The 20,896-nt window shown below is 52.3% G+C and overlaps 1 protein-coding gene across 5 annotated transcripts in view; it reads left to right on the plus strand.

Moving 5' to 3' along the window:
- SDK1 (sidekick cell adhesion molecule 1) overlaps nucleotides 1-20,896 on the plus strand; it is a 718,389-nt gene that overhangs the window by 578,556 nt on the left and 118,937 nt on the right. For all 5 annotated transcript variants that reach the window (XM_032459946.1, XM_032459947.1, XM_032459948.1 and 2 more), the window contains exons 18-20: nucleotides 8,493-8,608; nucleotides 10,219-10,411; nucleotides 15,432-15,530. In XM_032459946.1, coding sequence (XP_032315837.1) covers nucleotides 8,493-8,608; nucleotides 10,219-10,411; nucleotides 15,432-15,530 — 408 coding nt within the window. The remainder of the gene's footprint in view (nucleotides 1-8,492; nucleotides 8,609-10,218; nucleotides 10,412-15,431; nucleotides 15,531-20,896) is intronic.

The raw sequence follows: 20,896 nt of genomic DNA on the forward strand, positions 1-20,896 counted from the left end.
CTTGAATAAATTTTTAAATGAAGCATACAGGAAGCACTATTGACGTATTCCTTTTTATTTAATTAAAAAGTAAAATTCTGAAAAATGCATGACATGTATTAATTATGTAATCTCTCATCCAAAATATTTCAAAAAGTCAGTTTGAAGCTGTGAAGCCCAATAGTCCTTTCTAATGAGTTGATTTAATGATGTAGATTATTCTTTTTAAACTTTTAAAAAAAATTTCTAAAAATGATTCATTTCACAATTCCATCAAGAAACAGATCCCACTGAATTTACATCACTACAGGGTGCAAGGAAGGGAAGGAGGGAGAAGAAAAAATTTTAATCATTCTTTCTCGGGGAGCACCTAATAGCAGAGAATAATCATAAACACAATCACACGTGCCCTCTGTATGCGACCAGGTGGAGCTACTACCAAATTAATTGAAAAAAAAATAGGCACACGCACTGAACAACAACAGAAGTTCACTGATGGTAAGAAACTGGCAACTAAAGTGAGACTCAGCTTGACCAGCTGGACCAGTGGGGCGTCAGGGAGGGTGGGGCTTAGCCGGCTGGACCAATGGGGCATCAGGAAAGGCGGGGCTTAGCCGGCTGGACCTATGGGGCGTCAGGAAAGGCGGGGCTCAGCCGGCTGGACCAGTGGGGCACCAAGGAAGGTGCAGAGGCTGCAAGGAAAGTGCAAAATAGTAACTGGATTCGGAAGGTCTACAGAACAAGTCGTAAGTATAGTCTTTTTTTTAAATGGACTATTTTTAGAGGAGTTAAAGGTTCACAGCAAAACGACCGAGGATACAGAGATTTCCCACCCCCGACCCCCAGCTGCGGTGCTTTCTTACCCTCGATGAGCCTGCGCTGGCCTCGCCCAGACCCAGTCCACTTCGGGGGTCAGTCCCGGTGTTGGACGTCTGACGGGCGTGGGCGACGTGCCCACGGTGCCGGCGCCGCACAGAATCGTCTTCTCGCCCTAGAAGTCCCCCGCGCTCCGCCTGTGCCCCTCCCTCCCCTCCCGCGCAGCACTGATCCTTTGTCTCCGGTTTAGCCTTTCCCAGGAGGCCGCGTGGGTGGGCTCTCAAGCTGTGTGCCTAGCCTTTTCAGATCGGCTGCTTCCACTTAGCAGAACACGGTGCGCACGTAGAGTTGTCAGATGCAAGAAGTTTGAAATTACATTTCAGCACGTATCAATTTTTGAGTGGCTGTGAACAATGGCTTACCACTATGAGAAGCTGACGGACGTCGGTCTCTCCCGGCCCAGGTGTCGCCCATTGGAGGCACCTTGACGGCACCTCCCTACCTGCAGTGACTCCTACTCGCCACTCCAAGAAATCCACCCTCGGGGACCAGAAACAGCCGTTGTTTTCGGTTGCAGATGTCTCCATAAGGAATGAGACTCCTGTATCTGAACCCACCCTCGTGGCTTTCCTTTCACGTAACCTGGTTGCTGGGTGTCCCTGCGTGCTGGGTGCGTCCCCACAGGCTCCTCGTCCTTGCCCGTCCAGTGGGTTCAGGCTCTGTCGGGCTTGAGACAGAGGATACTCTTGGATCTCTGCTGGGGGGTTTATCTGGTGAAAATGGATTTATTTTTTGAGCAGTGGAAATCACAAAAGAGCATAGCACCTGTGTCTGCCAGGCTCCTTCAGGGCCTGCAGTTTCAGGCTGGAGGGAGTGGCGCTTCAGATGCTAATGGTCTGGAGAGAAAAGGCCCCCGGGGCAGCAGGAGGCCACCGACCCCCTGGGACCCTGGTGGGGGCTGAGCCCTGCTCTGTGCTCGAGGGCGCCACCTCCGCCCAGGGCCTGGCGTGGTAGACTTGCCCTGCCGTCCCCAGGAGGGCAGGGTCACGCAGCCCTCAGGAATGAAGCCATTTCAGCCACAGCAGCTCCTGGATTTGAGATGCTGTCGGGAAGGTTTATGGGCTGTGGGCCTCCTTCTCACTCGAGGGGATTTTAATCCCATTGTCCACAAATTTGTGAGTCACTTCTGATGACAATAATTAGGGAAAAGAGAAGTTGAAGGAGCTGAGAATAGAAGAGGGCTGAGAATTGGTGGTTTTCGGACTAAAGCTGAGGGTGGGTGAGAGGAAGGACTCTGAGGCATTAGAGCTTCCATGCTGTGACTTTGGGGCGGTGCCAGGCCCTAGGGCCTCGGTGTGGAGACGCCCCGGCTGAGCGGCTCTTGTCTCTTGGGGCTGCGCGCGACCTCTGGCAATGAGAGAGGGGAGGGATTGCCTCTGACCTGGGCCGCCCGGGGCGGGATGCATGGCGGGAAATTACTGCTCATTTAGTTTATGCAAAACGCAATTTTCTTAGCAGGGTTTGATCGGTGTGCTCTTTTTGGAGAACAGTGAACTTAGAGGTTGAGGGCAGTGCCGTTGTATCATATCTCACGGTTTGGGGCCTGGGAGTTTGAGCTCGGAGCGGCGGTTCCTTGTGCTGGGTCAGTTGGCAGGTGGGCTGGCTGGTGGCTGGGGGTCAGGGGAGGGAAAGTGGATTCACTCCCGCGTTGGTGTCTTAGCCGGGAATGCCCTAAGGCCGGACACCCTGGGACTGTCCATCAGGGCACCTGCACACAGCCTCTCCAGCATGGTGGCCTCAGGGTTGCTGGACTCCTTACATGGGCCCCCAGGGCTCCCAGAAAGGATGGCTCTAGAGAGAAAGTGTGGAAGCTTCTAGTTTATTAAGGCCTGGACCTTATTCTGTGGGTCAGAATAGTCCCAGAGCCTGCATTCAGGAGGTCCAAACACAGACACCACCTCTGGATGAGAAGAAGCATCAAAGAATTTGCAGCATTTTTAAAGTTAGTTTTATTGTGGTATAACTTAGAGTAAAATTTACCCTTTTTAGTGTACAGTTCTGTACGTTTTGACAAACAAACACAGTCCGCAATCACTACCACGGTGAGGACAGAGTATTTCTGTCACCCCCAGAGTTCCCTTGCACTGAGCCTCCTCTGCCCCCAGACCCTCCGCCCGCCCTCGGCGACCGTCAGCGTTTTCTCCCCTCCGGCTTTCCCTGTCACAGAGCCTCACACAAACGGAGCCTGCAGCCTCCCGAGGTGGCCTCCTTAGTGTAACGCGTCTGAGGTCCGCCTCTGTTGTTGGCGAGAGCAGTACTCCATCCGCGGCCGGCCCGCGGCGTGCCTTCCTCTTCTCCAGCTGAAGGGCTTTGGGGGTGTCGCCAGTTTGGGGTGATTATTAATAAAACTGCTGTAAGCATCTCATGCAGGCTTTGTGTGACCTTCAGTCCGCACTTCTGTTGCAGAAATACTTCGAGCCAGGCCGTCCGGTCGCACGGTTAGTGCGTGTTCTCCTTCGTAAGAAGCCACCAGGCTCCCAGGTGGACGCTGCATCTTGTGCTCCTGCCGAAAATCAGGGGAGCTTCCGTTGCTTCACATCTGCGCCAAAACGTGGTCGTTGTTTTTTTCTAGCTCTTCTGATAGGTGTGTAGTAGGTTCACATCAGCTTCCCTGGTGACCAGTGATGTTTACTGAGAACCTTTTCATGGGTTTATTTCCATCATAATATTTTCTTTGTTGAAGTAACTATTTAATTCTTTCTGACAATTCTCTGAGTTTTTGGTTTTCTTATTACTGAGTTTTGAAAGTTTTTTTATGCATTCTGAATTAAAGTCCTTTATTGGATGTAAGTCTTGTAAATTTTTTCTTTCAGCCCATGGCCTGTCTTTTCATTTTCTTAGCAGCCGTGTTTCACAGAGAGGAAGGTCACTGCTTTGATGAAGTCAGATGTACCAGTGCCCTTCTTTTATGGATGACGCCCTTGCCACGGCTAGAAATCTTTGCCTGAGCCAACATCACAGATGTTTTTCCCTAGAAGTTTTAGATGACATTTAGGCCCATGATCGATACCCATTTGGAGTTAGTTTTCATGTATGGTGTGAGGTACGGATCTTTTTTCTTTTCTTTTTCTTTTTTTCTTTTCTTTTCTTTTTTTTTTTTTAGCATTTGGATGTCCGTTTTTTTGCAGCACCATTTGTTGAACAGACTATCCTTTCTCCATAGCGTTGCCTTTGTGCTTTTGTTAAACACCAGTTGGTGTGTATGTGAATAATTCTGAATGCTCTGTTTTAGTGATCAGTGTTCCATCTCTTTCTCCAAGAACCCTTTGTTCTGATTACTGTAGATCTATAGTTAGTTTTGATATCACGTCGTGAAGGTTGTCCAATTTTGTTCTTCCTTTTTCAAAATTGATCTGGCTATTCTAATTTCTTTGTTTTTCCATCTCAGTTTTAAAGTTAACTTTTCAATTTCTAAAATAATGCTAGCTGCAATTTTGATTGGGATTAGTCAGCCTAGTGATTAGTTTGGGGAGAAATTACATTTTTATTATATTGTCTTCCAATCCATTAATATGATATGACTCTCCCTTTTTTTTATTTTTCATCAATTTTCAGCATAAAAATCTTGTATATGGTTTGTTAAATTTATATCTATTTCATGTTTTGATTGTTATGTAAGTGGTACTAAATTTTTAACTTCAGTTTCCAATTGTCTGTGGCTCATGTTTAGAAATATATTTGACTTTTGTGTTTTGGTCTTACATCCTGTGATCTTGCTGCCCTCAGCTGTAGGAGCATTTAGCTGGTAGGCTCAGGGATTTCCTACATGGACAATTGTATTATCTGAATAGAGAGAGGCTTGTTTTGCTTTGTTTTCCTTTTCAATCCCTAGGCCCTTTCTTTTTCTTGCATTACTTCCCTGGTTTGCGTTTTCAGAATAGGAAAGGCAAGAAAGACAACTTTGCTTCATTTCTGACCATCAGTCTTTTACCTTAAATAAGATGTCAGTTGTAGGTGTTTTACAGGTGCCCCTTAGTAAGTTTAGTAAGTTCCTTTTAATCCTTACCTTAAGGGTTTTTTAAATCACTATTAGATGTTGAACTTTGTCAAATGCTTTTTCTAAATCTGTTAAGATGATTTTTTAAATTTTATTGATAAAGTGAATTGCCGTGATTGATATTCACATACTGAGCCACCCTTGTATTTGTAAGATAAATTCCACTTGATGAGAATAAATTATGGTTTTTCCATGTTGCTGAACTTTATTTTCTAATATTTTATTCAGGACTTTGTGCCTGTTTTCTGAGGGATGTTTGTCTGTAGCTTTCCTTTCCTTTAATAACCTTTTCTGATTTCGCTGTCAGGATGGTGTTTTAGAACGTCTTTTATTTCTTCTCCGGATGCCTGATGGCGTTAACCAGTGACCCTCGCGTGCTTGGCGTCTGCTTTTCCAGACGGCTCTAATTCTGTGCTCAAATGCTTGGTGGGCGTTTGCCTGCGCGGGCCGTCTGCGTCTTCCTGAGTGGGTTTTGGACGCGTGTTTCTTTTAAGGGATTTGTCCATTTGATCTACGTTGTTGGATGCATGAGCAGGAAGATGTTCAGAATGTTCTCTTCTTCTTTTAACATCAGTAGGCTTCACAGGGGCCTCACCTGACGCTGGTGATGCTGGTCACCTGTGGCTTCTGCTCATACACGATCAGTCTGGCTGGAAGTGTATTGATCTTTATGAGGACCAGCTTTTGGAGTCATTGATTTTCTCCATCATTTTTCTGTTTTTATTTCATTGATTTCTGCTCTTTTTCTTTATTCTTTCTTCCACTTTCTTGTTTGGGGTTTAATTTACTGTTATAAATTCTTAAGTTTCGATTCTAATACAAACATCTAAATGCTGTAAATTCCACTCTAACCCTTCGGAATCCCCCAATTTTGGTATGTTATGTTTTTCACTTTCATTCAATTGAAAATACTTTCTAATTTTCCCTGTGATTTCCTCTTTAGCTCATGCACTATTTTGACGTGTGTTTAATTTCCAAGTTTTTAGGGATTTTCCACATATCTTTCTGTTGTTAGGTTCGTTTAATTCTGTTGGATCATAAAGCATACTTTTTGTGATTTCAGTGATTTTTAACTCGTTTAGGTTAGTTTTACATGACGTATATATTGCAAATATGCCCATCTTGGTTAATTTCCACGTGTGCTTAAGAAGAACGTGTAGTGTGTTGTTGTTGGGTAGGTTTTTAAGTAAAACTTGGAGGTCAAGGTACTAGATGGTTGTTGTTCAGGTCGTGACGATTCTGACTCATTTTCTTTGTCTACTTTTTTGTTGTTGAGAAAGAAGTCTCCGACTATAGTAGTTGATTTGTTAATTTTTTCCTTTTAGCTTTGTCAGATTTGCACCTTGTGTTTTGAAGCTCTGTTGCCCACCCGTTTAGGACTGTTGAGTCCTCGTGGTGAGCAGATCACAACAGCATCAGACAGTGTCTGATTTATCACTGGTTTTTTTCTTTGCTAGGATTTTTACTTTGATATTAATACAGCCACTCCAGATTTATTTTAATTGGTATTTTCACATGTTTTTTCCATTCTTTTACTTTAAAGCTGTTCATATCTCCATACTTAGAGTGGGGTTGTTTTAGACGCCGTATCGTTGGGTGTTGCTCTTCGTCCGAGTGGTGATCGGTCTTTTATTGACCTGTCCAGGCTGTTCACACTTGCTGCCACTGTTGGTATGATGGAATGAAAGTCCACCATCTTGCTAATTCATTTCTGTTTGTTCCTCTCTTATGTTTTCCTTTTCTCTCCCTTTTGCCTGCCTGCTTTCTGATTCATCTGATATTTTTATAATTATATAATTTTTTTTCACTCTTGCCTATTTATATCTCATTTTCAAAGCTGTTTAGTGACTGCTCTGGAGTTTAAAATATATATCATTAATTAATTACAATTTATCTGGAAATCCACTATGTGTATCGTGTAGGAAGATCACATGCTTAGTATGCACGAGGTCCCAGGTTCAGTCTCCAGTACCTCCATTAAAAAAGTAAAAAATAAAAATAAAAAATTTTTTTGATTGAAACAAAAGAATTTTAGCAGAATGTTCCCAGTTGTGTGATGCCTGTTGTCTCCCTCGTGCTCTGTCACAGGGGAGCCAGCGCTCACGCTCTCGCCCCCGGAGAGGTCTGTCTTTTCTTATATTGCAGACAGCCTGGTTGCCCTATGGCCGCAGCTTCCTTGTGGGCTCAAGGAAAGTTAAGACGCTATAGTCTGTGCAGCCTTTCCTCGTTCTTGATGGATGTGACGTTCTTGCCAGCTCTCTGCATTGAGGCACAGCGACCCTGTGGCCGTCTTTAGCACCCAGACTTGGGGTGGGTGCTGAGTGAGAAGTGGGGTGGTTTTCTTGGTGACTCACAGAGCGGGGACAAGAGGTACCGCAGCCGGAGTCAAGAGCAGGTGGGAAAGGGGGCGTGAGCTGGAAGAGCGGACTGGAGGGGCTGGGATGGATCGTGGTTTTCCGTCTCCGCCCAGTGCGATGAGCTGCTCAGAAGAGCACGATGAAAGGTGTGGTGATTTTCAGCAGGACCACGCTCTGTCCTCACGTGCTTTGTGCCCTGGGACTCTCGTCTTTCCTTCTGTTCCTTGAGCTGAAGGATCCCGTGGGCTTCTGCGTCTTTGCTTTGAAACAGGTTCCTAAGGCTCCTAGAGCATCCTGCCCTCAGTCGGCTCCGCCAGTGGGCGGCGCCCTCCCCCAGGCCTTAGAAAGCCAGCCCCGCCATGTCGCTGCCCTTTTCCAAAAACTTTTGGTTCCCCATTGCCTACCGTGCAGATTGTCGACCAGCGTGTGTGGCATACGAGGCAGTCCCCAAAGTGGCCTGTCCACTTCCCCCTCTGCCACACCCCGTGTCCAGCGACGCTCACTCCTTTCACCAGGGTTTCATGGCCCCGCGCCGTTGCTCACTCCATTTTCCCAGAGGCGAATGCTTTTCTCAAGGCCTTTCCCTCTTCAAAGTCTGCCCTTCCTTCCAGACCCAGCGGGAGTGTCCCCCGATCCGGAGCCCCGACTCTTTCCTGGGGCGCAGGTGGTGGCTCTGCCCTGTGTTCACCAGAGGGACTTGCCTGTTTCAGCTACATGAGCACCTCCTGTGGAACGAGCCCTCCTTGGAGGCAGGCCCCCGGGCCGGTGTGTGATTGAGTTCAATAGCTGTTCCATACAAGAAGTGGAAAAATTTTTTAAAGGGTGGCTCCTGTGGCAGACAAAGAGAAATTTAGTTTCCAAAGGAATAAATTACATATGAAAAGGGGTGGTTTTTTCATGTAAAGGATCACTGGGCTTGAAACACAGTGACGTGTAAAGGGAGAGGCAGACTTCTAGATGTAACCTTGCCTGCTCTCACTTGCTGGGCAGCTGAAAGTAAAATCAGAGCAATCGCGTGCGCTCCCCATCTCAGGATCCTAGGGAAGGCGCGCTCCTGCGAGGCGATGGTGCTACGCCTGAAAGACTTTGCCAGAGAAGGCGAGAAACAGCCCGATCCTTCCTCTTTGTAATGCTGTTAGCTTCCAGAACATTCGCCACGCTCGCCATTCCCAGGGCCGGTGACGCGTGAGTGGCAGCTAAAGGTTTCTTCCCCATCTCTCCCCCCCCCCGCCCCGTGCCTCCTGCCGTCTGTCTCGCTGGCCCTGACGACCGCCTCGGCACAGTGCCCACCGCGCCCCCGCAGAACGTGCAGACGGAGGCCGTGAACTCCACGAGCGTCCAGTTCCTGTGGAGCCCCCCGCCGCAGCAGTTCATCAACGGCATCAACCAGGGCTACAAGGTGCGCGCCGCGGCCGGGGTCGATGGGGAGGCTGCCGCCCTCCTGCCGTCAGGGCCCCCGGCAGCAGCACGGAGCGTGCCGGCCCCGGCAGGGGCACCTTCGTCCAGGGGCCCATCGCCAGCTACGCGGGCTCCGACACTCGCGTTCTAGTTACCAAGAGGGCGCTTCCTGCAGAGCGGGGCCGCCGGTGACAAACGCCACCGCGTTTCAGTTTGCGGTGGGAGGCCTGTCTCGGCTGACTGGACTCAGCATGTGCAGAAAGCCCCTCTTCCCGGAAGGGGACCTCTCAGAGGAGCCCAGACTCAGAACAAAGGGCGCTGGGTGACGTTTCCATCAAGTAAGGATAAGTCCATGCCCTCTCGATACGTGAGGGACAGTTCTGTTTGTAGAACTGAGACCCGCCGACTCGGGACCTACCTGGACCGAGCTGGCGACAGGGACAAATTCCGCCGCCCCCCCCCCCCCCCCCCCGTCCTTAGCGCCCTAGCACGTCACCTTCCTAGGCGTGCTTGGGCGCATTTCCCAGAGCGCAGTCTGTCTCTCCTCTTCCATCAGCTTCTCCCGCGCTTGGCAGGGCGCTCGGCCTCCTTCGCCTGCGGTGCAGACGCGGGCCTTCCGCGCTGGTGGGTGAGCTCGGGCGAGGCCTTCCCAGAGAAGGGAGTCCACCTGGTTTGTGAACACTTGGCAATCTCAGGTTCAGAGACTGTTACTTCCTCAGACACACAGTTCATTTTTTTTCCATTCGGACTCAACTTACTAAAACACTTGTTTTTCGCTGGAAAGGCAGACGTAGCCAGAGTCTGTTCTGCCTTTTCTCTTCCCCCCGAGAGAGAGCTGCAGTCAGAAGCTTCTTTGAAAGGAAATCATATTGATCAACGAAAATGCTTCTGCCTCCCTGATTCTCCTGTCAAGTCTTGTTGGCACGACTGGGCCGTCCACTCAGTGGCTCAATTGTCACCTCCGTCCATACAAACCTGCTCTTGTCCTGCAGCGGGTCAGTTTCAGAGTGAATTAACCCTAAAAGCGTTTGGTGTCAGAGGAATTAAAAGTCACATTCGTACAAAATGTTGCCAAAACATTAAAACAGCCTCCTTTACACTGTGTTTCTTTAAAAGTACAGCCAGTCTCCTTTTCAGAAAACTGGTGAGATATAAATTATAAGTCCTTAGCGTGGTTCCCATCGCCCCGAGGCTTCAGAAAGGGCACCTCTCTAGGAAAACATTTGTATTTATGTTTATTGCATTGATTCAGTTGAATAACAGATGATGTCATCATTATTTCTTAACATTAAAAATTATACAAGTTTAAGTGTAGAGAAGGTGAAGGTTTGAGGAGTGTCTTTTCCCAATATGAGTAAAAGTAGATATTTTATTTACATATATATGTATAAAATGTATGTAAGTAAACACATCTGTATTCAGTAGTCCATGAGATATCTTTTAAACTCAGTATTTTTCAGTGCAATTATAAAATGTAGGATTTATGGAGTTTCTTGATTACAACTTTGCTATCTTTGAAGACATATTACGAGCAAAATAAAATTCTGGTTCAGACTTGAGAGTGAAGATGTGGAGTTAAAAGGATCTCTTTCTCAACCCGCTCCATCCTAGCTTCTGGCGTGGCCGGCCGACGTCCCCGAGGATGTCACGGTGGTCACCATCGCTCCAGATTTCCACGGAGTCCACCACGGGTTCATAACTAACCTGAAGAAGTTTACCGCCTACTTCACGTCGGTCCTGTGCTTCACCACTCCAGGGGACGGGCCTCCGAGCACGCCTCAGCTCGTCTGGACCCATGAGGACAGTGAGTACCCCTTTGCCAGGTGTCTTGTCAGTAGCCCCGAGTCAGCTGTCGGAGAGGTTTGGGCCACTGTCATGTCCAGCGCCAGGCAAGAGCAGGGGTGGAAACTCCGTGTTCTCAGGGTGTTTGCAGTCAGCTGGCCCCAGGGAGGGAAGTCACTGTGAGTATAATAGTGTTGGGTGGTGGTGGTCCGTGGAGCGTGGGGTGCAGTCAGCCTTTGGTCTTGTCTTGCTGGACCCCTCTTCACGCAGGTTTCAACTTCCAGTCCCTTTACCTGCTTCCTGAATCCCCTGTAAAGCCCCCCAGCCCAGGCCTCCCCCGGCCCCTCCCCAGCGGGCAGTTCACCCAAGTCTCTTGAAGCCCTTTGACCTTCCATTATCTCCTTCTGGTCAGTTCAAATCAGCCCCTTCTCTGCTCTCAGGCCGAGTGATGCTTCTGAGAACATTTTCTGATGAAGTTATTCTGAGAAAATACTCACAGATGTGCACGAAGCTTTGTGTCCAGTGAGATTCATTACCCTTGTTGGTAATTAAAAACAATGAAAAGTATTCTAATGTTCCAAAGGGGAATCGTTGAAAAATTGTGGAATGATAGTATACTAAATATTTTGCAGTTATTAAAAAAGGTTTTGAGAGAAAATGGTCATGATCTAGTGTTAAGTGAAAAAAAACAGTGTGCAAAGCTCTGTGAGGTCTGTTAGGCGAGAAAAGACCTTGAAGTTTGCCATGACCTTGAGAGCTGTTACCTTTATATTTTTATTTGTATTTTTCTGCATATTCTCATTTCCACACTGAGCGTACACCTCCTTTATAAGGAGAGTTAAAACTTAAGTAAAAGTTTTTCAGTGAAATCCTCTGATCCTGGGGAGTCCTTTTTGGGGACTTTTAAAATTATAAATTCAGTTTCCTTAATGACTCTAGTACTATTCCGTTGTCTGTCGCATCTTGGCTGAGTTTCGGCAGTTTGTGATGGTCAGGGACTCATTCCTCTAAGCCGCTGCATTTGTGAGGGCGAGGCTGTTGGTAGCACCTCCTTATTGCCTTTCTAGTGGCTGCAGAACATGTAGTCACAGTCCCTGTTTCCTTCTGATATTGGTGATCTGTTTCTTCTGGGGGGGTTTCGTGGGTTTTCTGGTCATTCTTCCCAGGAGTTTATCAGTTTCATTGATTTTTCTTGAAGAACCAGTGTTCTGTTTCACTGATATTTTGTATTATTTTCTTATTTTTCAATTTAATGGATTTCTGCTCTTATTTTATTATTTCCTTCCTTCTGCTTGCTTTAGGTTTATTTTGCTCTTCTGCTTCTAGTTTCTTGGGGTGAGCACTTAGGTGACTGATTTGAGGACTGTCCCCGTGTCTCATGCAAGCACTGAGGGCTATAAATTTTCCTCTTCACACTGCTTTAGCTGCATCCCACGTATTTTGATATGTTGTGTTTCATTTTCATTCAGTTCTGTGTTTTTATTTCCTCTGAGGCTTCCTCTTTGACCCATGGGTTACTTAGATGTGTGCCATTTAATTTCAAATGTTGGAGATTTTCTTGTCTTTCTGCTATTGATTTCTAGCTTGACTCCATTACAGTCAAAGAACATACTTCGTATAATTCCAACTTTTTTTTTAATTTATTGAGATTTGTTTTATGGCCCAGGATATGATCAGTCTTGGTGAATGTTTCATGAGTACTTGAAAATATAATATATATTCTGCTGTAGAATCTGCTTTACAATCATAGACTTTATATACCCCTCATCAGATTTTAGGATTAAAGGAGAAAGTTGGTCAAATTTAGCCTTTTCTTCTTTAAAAAAAAATCATGGCTGTCCTGTCCAGTCCTGTGCCTCTTGTCCCTGCCATCAGTGTAGGGGACTGAGTTGTTCATCCGTCTACCCAACATGCAAACACGTGTATGTTCCTACATTCGAGTGTTTGCAGGGTGCCCCTTCTGTGGGAGGTGGCCAGCTGTGTGTCGAAGGTGTAGCAGAGATACGTCAGTGCGGCCTCTGCCCTCAGGGCTAACCAGCTCAACAAGACGTGAGGTGGACAGGCCCGGGGGCAGGGCTGTGAGGAAGGAGGTCCGTAGCAGTGGCTGTGGCAGCCCCGTGAGGAGTGACAGGAAACACCTGGGGGAGTCAGGTCAGTCTCGTAGAGGAGGTGACGGTTGGCAGCCTGACGGAGTTGCTTTTGCAGCAGAGAATGGATGAGCAGAAACAGAACCCATAAAGGCAGGGCGTGGAGGAGGTGTGGGAGAGTATGAAGGGTTTAGCTTGGCTTTGGTGTCGTCTGTGGGGGCGGGGGTGACCCTAGAGAAACAGGCTGGGGGCTGGCCCAGAGGAGTCTCAGTTGCTAGGTTCAGGCACGTGGACAGAGGTAGTCCAGGCACTGGGGAATCACAGAAGGAAGTCCATGAGGGCTGTTATTTGAGTGGCTCTGTGGTTTGGGGCTCCACCCGGAGGATTCGTGATGATGCACTGGAGACAAGGGAGAAGCAGTCAGGGGCAGAGGCGGGTAATTTGGAGCCTCTACCCCAGCGGTGGGGACAGCAGTCGGGGAGATTCTAGACGCATGTCACAGAGAAGTGGGGCCAGACAGACTTGGGGGTGGGGGAAGGGCTTCTCCGGGACGACTCCAGCACTCCAACACTGGGGGGAGGGTGATGCCAGTAACCAGGACGTGGGGTGCAGGTCCAGGGTGAGGACGCAGGTTGTCACCAGGACACGCTCAGTGTGCGGTGCCCGGGGGACATCTGACTGGGTGTTGCCCATGGACGGTAGAGACTGAAGAGGTAGATCTGAGAGTCCTTGCAAGTAGCAGTTGTGACCTTACTTCCCAAGGAAAGGTTAAGGACTATAATTGAGCGTGTGGTCTGACCACAGATGGAAACATTTGAAATCAGCTGCGCCTCAGAGCGTCTGGGGTTTGAGGTCCTTGGCGGGTGAAGCGCTTTGGGGTTCACTTTGGGACTCAGGTGGGCTTCGGGGGGGGTCTCGCTGGGCTCTGGCACAGTCGTGGCTGGGGGCTGGCGTGGGGAGGGCTCCGGCTCCGGCTCCGGGGCCGAGTGCGGCGGGCCTAGCAGGGCGCCCGGGCTGGGTCTCCGGGCGAGGAAGAGACGTTCTGCCTGCGTGGAGGCCCGCCCTCCGCTCCCCTGTAGGGGAGCTGCCTAGCCCTGTCCGTACACGGCAGGGATGGGAAAGTCGCCGTGACTAAGGGGGTGACGGGAGCCCTAGGAACGTCTATCGGGCACCCCTGATGGCTCGTCATTATTCAGACGTTTTCCTCAATCTCGTGACTGAGGGCATCACCTCAGCTCCAAACACAGTGGAGCCAACTGGAGATCGGGTTTTACTTTCCAAAGGACATTTATTAAAATCAAAAGTGACAAAAAGCAGAGCCTTCTTCAGATAAAAGAGAGAAGGCTTCTGGCTGAATTCTTTACTAAACGAAGTCTCATTATTGACAGTTAAACGGGCAGACGCACACTGTGGGGAGACACCCAGGCTGCTGTGCAGCCAGGGAGCATAGCAGTGGAGGCAGCAGGAAAAGGAGAAGCAGGACTTCTCTCTCAGGATGCAGAAGGCTGGCAGTGATGTCGTCCTCTTGAGAATTTTCTAACTGAACCACCATTTTTGATGAGCAGGGAGCCTGTTGCCCCTACTTAGAAAAATAGAGCATCGTGTTAAATGTGGACGAGCCCGCTGGAAGGTGGGAGGTGGGGCTGGTGCCAGCTCCGGGGCTGCAGCCTTTAAAAGAGAAGCGTGGCCCCTCGGGCGCTGGACGAGGGGTCTCCATCGCTCTCTAGTGATGATGCTGGAGTCAGTTCCACATCCAGCCGACCTCCTCCTCTGAAGCTCTGATGAAATAAGAACTTGGAGGGGTGGGGGGTGGGTGACACAGGAAAGAAGAAACCATATAAATTTAAGCGTAGACATCGCCAGCTGGCTCCAGCAGAGCTGGAGGACAGGCGTACTTGGGCAGGAATCCAGGAAGCAGAAACACCTAGAATATAAAAGAAGCAAAAAGCTTTCTTTGCTGCTCTATCGATCGAAAAAAGGACAAGTCAGTTCAAAAATCTGTCAGAACGTCTTTCTGGAAACTCCGACCTGGGGACGGATGAGACGGTCTTGACAGACGTTCTGTTTCACCGTGTTCCGCTCCGAGAGTGAGATTCCTCAGCGTGTCTGAGCTTATCTGTAAAAGTCTTTCGAAAGTTTCACCCAGATGAGTGGATTGGCTGAGGCGGTTCCTGTTTTTTAAAAACCACAAGCTGTGTCCCGAGGCTTATGTCCAAGTACCAGTCGAGCACCAAGGTGTTGAACTCGCCTTAGAAACCTGCCGTCTGCGCGAGGCTGACAGAGGCCAGACCAGGGCTGAGGCTTGTCTGCTGGGGTCTGCTGACCTCTGCCCTCTGGTGGCGTTCAGCCGCAGGTCTGCCGCTCTGCCCTCCTGTGTTGGGAGGGGGCTGCAATGCAGAGAAAGTCGAGGGAAAGCACACATTTTCACCAGACATTTCCCATGCCTGCCCTGCACTGGGGTCCCCGGGGAGAGTGAGTGGGGGTCCGGCCCGCAATTCTGGGTCTGGTCAGCAGGCATCACCCTGCAGCCAGGTGTGGCCGGCCCTGCCCCCGGGCCAAGGCTCCCCGCTCTGGCTGCACACGTCCTTACGGCCCCACAGGAGCCAGACACACGACAGGGCTGCAGAGGCGACCGGCGATGCTGGTGCCAGTGGGTGCTTTCAGGGTCCAGCCGCCTGATTGTGCCAGTGAGATCAGATCAGGGCTTGTGTCTGAATCTCCTGCAGTCTGGGCTCTGCAGCCCCCGGCCTGGCTGGGATGAGGCTGAGTACAATAATCTGTGTGACCGTGGCCAGGTCGCCTTTGACGCCTTGGACTCCCTGTCCCTTCTGGGTGTTCCCCAGCGTGTCCTGCCGATTCTGGCTCCCCACTTTCCACCATTGGAGCGCCCCGCGCAAATCTGACCGGAGAGAACCAGGCTGCTGTGGTAACAGATGTCTCTGTTTTCATCGCTAGAGCCGGGAGCTGTGGGGCATCTGAGTTTCACGGAGATTCTGGACACATCTCTCAAGGTCAGCTGGCAGGAGCCCCTGGAAAAGAATGGCGTCATTACAGGTAAGTGTCTCTGTCTCCAGAAGGAGGGAAAGCAGGCTCGCCCCACGCAGAGCAACGGCTAGGGCTTCACGCACAACGGCTGGCAGCGCGCGGGGGCCCGCCGCCACCTCTGGGGCGACTGGCCGCGTGGCGAGGGCGGAGCCAGGCCACCACCCCAGGAGCGCGCCCTCCGAGCCCAGCCCCCTGCGGGGCTGCACCCTGGAGTTGGGAGACTGGCCCTCTGTGCGTTGTCTCACCAGACCTCCCACGCCTCTGATCACGAGGACCGGCGTTTCCTCTAGCCTCCTCCCGCTGTGCTCCCCTCCCTGCATTCTCAGCGACGCGACACAGTCCGGGAGCTCTTGGGACTGTGACCGTTTTACAGCTGAGGAGCCTGGGGTCCAGGCCTGGCGTGGGGGGAGGGGGTGGCCTGGCCTCAGCAGCCGGGCCCACAGGGCCTGCGTGTGCGGGAGCTCGCTAAAACCTGCAGCGACCACGGCGCTTACGGCCAGCGTCCAGGCCGGGCGGCCCCAGGGGCTCCTGCCTCCACGTGCCGTGCTGTGGGCCCCGCGGAGCCCGGGGAGGAGCTTGGGAGGAGGGGCGTCCGGGAGACGGGACCCCAGAGCCGAGGGCCAGCCGCCCCAGGACAGCCGACTCCCCTCCCCCTGGCAGGTGTTTCTGAGAAGCAGCTCGCCTTTGCAGTGTTTTCAATTATTTTATTTTGCAGAAGAGATTTCTGGAAAACCTTCCAGGTTAAAGCTTAATTTAAATCTTGATTTGGAAAAAAAATTATTCTAGGTTTGATGCAATCCACACAGGCTCTGGCCTTGGGTGCAGTCGGGGAGGACCATGTTCCATCACCTTAGGGGCTCCGGGGTCCTCAGCTTCCCTCTCTGACCCCGGCCTCCCTCCACGGGCACCGTCACGGCCCTCACGGGGTTGCGGGGCACTCAGGGAGGTGGGCCGGGCAGAGCAGTCGCCCTGAGCAGCTTGGCCACCGGCAGGCATCCCTTTCTGTTCAGTAAACGGTATTTGAAACGTCAGCCAGCCACATGGGCTGCTTACAGCTCAGTCACGCTGACCAGATGCACCTTCTCCGTCAGACACTCTCTGGGGACACCACGTCCATCCCACTAGTGAGCCCGCGGGAGCCAGAGCTGTCTCATCCGTCAGCAGGTGGTCACGATGTCCAGCCGCCCGCGTAAGGCAGCGTGGTCCCTCGTGCGCCCACACAGGCGGTGCGGCCAGCATCCTGGCAGGAGTGAGCTGCAGGGACCCGGAGGGATCTCTGTCTCCGGCCTGGCCACTCGACCCTGGGGCCCCTTCCTCCACCCTGTGTCCTGAGTGGCAGCAACAGTGCCCGTGGGCACTTCCGCACGCAGGAACCTCAGCCTTCCAGGATCTCGTTAAGAGTCTGAACAACCACACGAGCTGCGTCTTATAATGTCTGAGACCTTGGTGATGATGTCCCAGGGTCACTGGCCAGCAGGTGGCTGAGCCAACACAGGTTGTAGGTGTCCTCTCCTCTGCATCGTCGCCAGGCTGGAGGCGGGGTTTGAGCCATGCTCCCAACCCCAACCCAGAGCTTCCCTGCCCCCCGGTCACTCTCTCAGTGACTCTGTAAGTCTCTCACGGGCCGCAGGCCAAAGAGATCCCCGGCAGTTCTGCTTATTAAGTAGTTAAGTGCGCACCACTTCATGAGTATGTTTATCCTGGCAACTTTAATAGCTGTTTGGAAAAAGAATGCACATTAATTGAAAGAAGAGAATATTTTTGTTTCCTTCTTAAATAACCAGTTTCCCGCGGGCAGGCCGTGTGCGCCCCTGGGCGCCGCCCAGCTTCTTTCTCCGACTTGGAGTCAGAGTGGACGCTGCCTCCTGAATTTCCTGCCCCTCGTTGGTTTTCACCCAGTTCTTGTTTCCTTATCCCCCAACCACCAAAAACTCAGCTCTACAGAGACAGGAGGCGCCCTCTGAGGCTCTGCTCAAGCTGGAGGGACAGCAGGCAGGCACCCACAGACGCGGGCCGGAGGGCCCAGCGTCCCTGACCCCTGCAGCGCCCGGGCACCCAGCCCACGGCCCCGGGACGAACCCCTACGCCAAGCTCCTCCTTTCTCTCCCGAGCCAACCCCTGTCACCATGCACCTGCCAAGTGCCCTCCAGTCACCTGTCCCCGAGCAGACCTCCAGCAGGCTGAGTGGAGTCCTCGGACGGCACCACAGAAGGAGGGCACCTTCGATTGGACGCCGCCACCGCTCACCCTCTTTTAAGTGAACTTACGAATCTGGTTCTGCCGTCGAGAAGCTGGTGTTTTGAAATACACACTTTAGTTAAGTCCAGGAGTGGAAAAAGTCACTACTGAATTCGGACGTCAAAACCCAATCCGCTGAGCATTCTGAGTTCTTCTTAGCGGAGGACCGCGGTGCCGAGTGTGCACCGGAAAAGGCCGCCTGTTGCCGGGGAGAGAAGAATTAAACAAAGTGGGGGTGGGGCGGGGGCGGGACGCGCAGACAGTGGGAATCTAGTTTAGACAAATATCCCTTCAAACTACACAAGGGGACGAGAAGCAAACACACCAGTGGGAGGGAGAACGAGGCCAGAGCACCAAAAGCTGGGCAGGAGGCTGCCGTTGGAAGAGAAGGCTTTCCAGCCCAGACCCCTCGGGGACCGCGAACGCGGCCCGAATCAGCGCTGATTTCGGGGGGGGGAGGAGACGCAGGCTGTCTGCAGCCGCCAGCTTGGCCTTCAGTCTCCACCGTCTGCTGCGTTTCGGAAACCTGGCCAGGACTCCCTGGTGGATGGACAGATGGACAGGACTCCCCCGTTCACAGACACTCGCGCAGCCCCCGCCCTGTCCTGCATGACCACCCCAGACGCCTCCTCCTGGTTTTCTGTCTTGAAGGAGACCCGGGGGTGTGCTCTTCGGAGCGGAGCCCGCGTTCCCCGGCTGCTGGTCACGTCGTCGGTTCTCACCCGCTAAGAGGCTCGGTGAGCCCACTTCCGAGTTTTATTGAGCGCGTACCCGTGGTCACGAGCAGCAGCCTTGTTTACGGTGGAGCCTGGCCTTCACGGGGCGGGCGCCGCTCCCGGGCTGGGACGGTAAACGCGGCGGCAGAGGCACCGAGGGTCCGGACCGCAGCTTCGGGCAAATGCTCGGCCTCCGCTCGAGCACGGCGGCCCAGCTCGCCGCCGGCCTGTGCTGCTGCCCCCACACCCGCCGCAGAGCGGGAGCCGGGAGCTGCGGTGGGCGGACGCCCCGGGAAGGGCTCGAGAGGAAGAGGGCCTCCCCGGAGATGGGAGCCTGACTGTGCGGTCCCCCGGTCCCCCCCAAGGGACGCTGCCCTCCGTGAGGCTGTCCCCACACCGACTTGCAGGGCGGTGCCCCCAGATCAACTTGGTTTCCTGTGCCGCGTGCAGGCAACACCCCAAAGGCCTTTTCCGTCCTGCAGGGAGAGTATTTCCCCAAAGCCAGTAAGAGGGCCCGTGTCTAGGGCACAGCTGCCTCCGAAGCCCCTCTCAGGAAATGCCCATGTGGCACCAGTCCCGTCCCTCGAAGTCGCCCCGCCCACACCAGAGGCTGCTGTTACAGGCCGCCGGCTGGCCTGGTCCCCCTCCCTGGGCCGCCCTGTGGTCCCGATGATGCCCCGCGGGGAACGAGGCTTCATCAGACCTGAAACGGGTGGGTGTCATGCCACCCGGGCAGATTGCCACTGAGCCCGCGCCGTGAATTCCTGCCTCCCTGCTGCCTCCAGAAACCCTGATTTATGAGGACCAGGATGCGGACAGACAGCTGGTGATTGGATGTACTTCTCTCTGGTAGAGAATTTACTTCAGATCAACACAGAATTATTTCTGAAGCTCCCCTGGTCGTTAGTCTCAGTCAGGCAGCCGTTTGGAGCAGGTCGGACGCCAGCTGGAGGCAGCGCCGGAGCCAGGCCGCCTGCCCGCCTGAGAGCCCGTGTTGACGGCCCCGCGCTCCGTCCATCTGTGTGCGCTGCCCAGGCCAGCTCGCGCTCTCGTGCTGTTTGTCGAGAGCCTTTCCCAGGTCCACGGGGTCCTCAGTTGTCCGTCTGGCTTGGTTTCCACCCACAGCAACGGCAGAGAACCGAGGTATCAGCGTTGATGCGAGCTGATCCTAGCATTCTCTTCTAAGGATGCTGGAATTGCTGTGTTTGGGCCCCAGGTTGCCATGCAGAACAAGATGCTGTATTTAGTAAGTTTTGATGAAGACCAGCTTTTAAACAAATAAAATTGACAGACAAGGTCATGACAGTAACAAGAGACGTAGCCGAGTGCATAGCAGCGCTTCTCGTCCCCACAGCAGCAGCCTTCTCGTCCCCCTGCCCCTATTCCGCGAGGACCCTGAGCATCACATTATTTGGAGATTTATCAGGCTGACCCGCCGGGGCCAGGCACGGTTTTCAGGTTCACCCGCCGCACCAAGACTGCGGGGAGAAGGTGGCGTGGAGGGGGCTCTGGGAGGCACAGAGCACCCGGGCCGCTTCTGTTGACCTTGGTCTCCTGCTTTGCAAAACGTGGGCGATGATAGTCCAACTGGAAGGCTCTGTCGTGAGTTCGAATGAACTAATGAGTGAGAAGTGCTCAGAGCTCCACAGGAGCGCCGTCAGCGCTCTATGTGTTTGAAGCTATTCATGCTCACTGCCTTGAAGGTGTGCCTCTTTTTAATTGTCTGATTAGGTCCAGAATTCTGAATTGGCAAAAGAAAGAACCGATTATGTTAGAGCATCGTGGTGTCGGTGCTGGCCCACTGAGAACGAGGGAGGCAGGCGTCAGGGTGGGTAACTGGGAGGAGGGAGGTTCTAGGTCTGCCCTCGGGCGATGGTGGATGCTCGGCCCACATGGAGAGGAAAGCAGGGCGAGGCTGGAGAGGCAGCTGGAGCCGCGGGCCAGGAGGGGCCCAGTGGTCGCTCGGGGCAGAGGCTTCTGGTAATCCTGGGGACTTGGGATGTGGCGCAGCACCGAGCGCTTCCTGCATCGCTGGGTGCCCCGCCTGCACCCACCGTGGCAGCCCCCACCCCATCCCTCGGTGCACAGGGGTCTCCAGGTGTGTGAGCGGCAGCAGCCCGCAGCTTCTGGCATTCATTTTGTTTCCACAACACTGCAGTCCCGAGGCGCTCTCCTCTAAGTTCTCGTTTACCTGCAAGTGCAGGTTTCCCATCATGTGTATTGCTCTCATCAGAAGGAGCGGGAGCTTGAAGCCCCCTCCCAGCGCCCCCGCCTCCCGGGTTGGTTGTCAGGAAGAGAGGGAGCAGGTGCTTTCAGCACTTCCCTTTGGCCCCGGGAGCTCTCGCCATCACCACCTCCCTCTTCAGGAGACGAGTGTCCTGTCATCACATAAAGCCCCCTCCGAGGGGGCTGAGTCCGGAG

This window comes from Camelus ferus, chromosome 18 (assembly GCF_009834535.1).
Source record: "Camelus ferus isolate YT-003-E chromosome 18, BCGSAC_Cfer_1.0, whole genome shotgun sequence".
NCBI lineage: Eukaryota > Metazoa > Chordata > Mammalia > Artiodactyla > Camelidae > Camelus > Camelus ferus.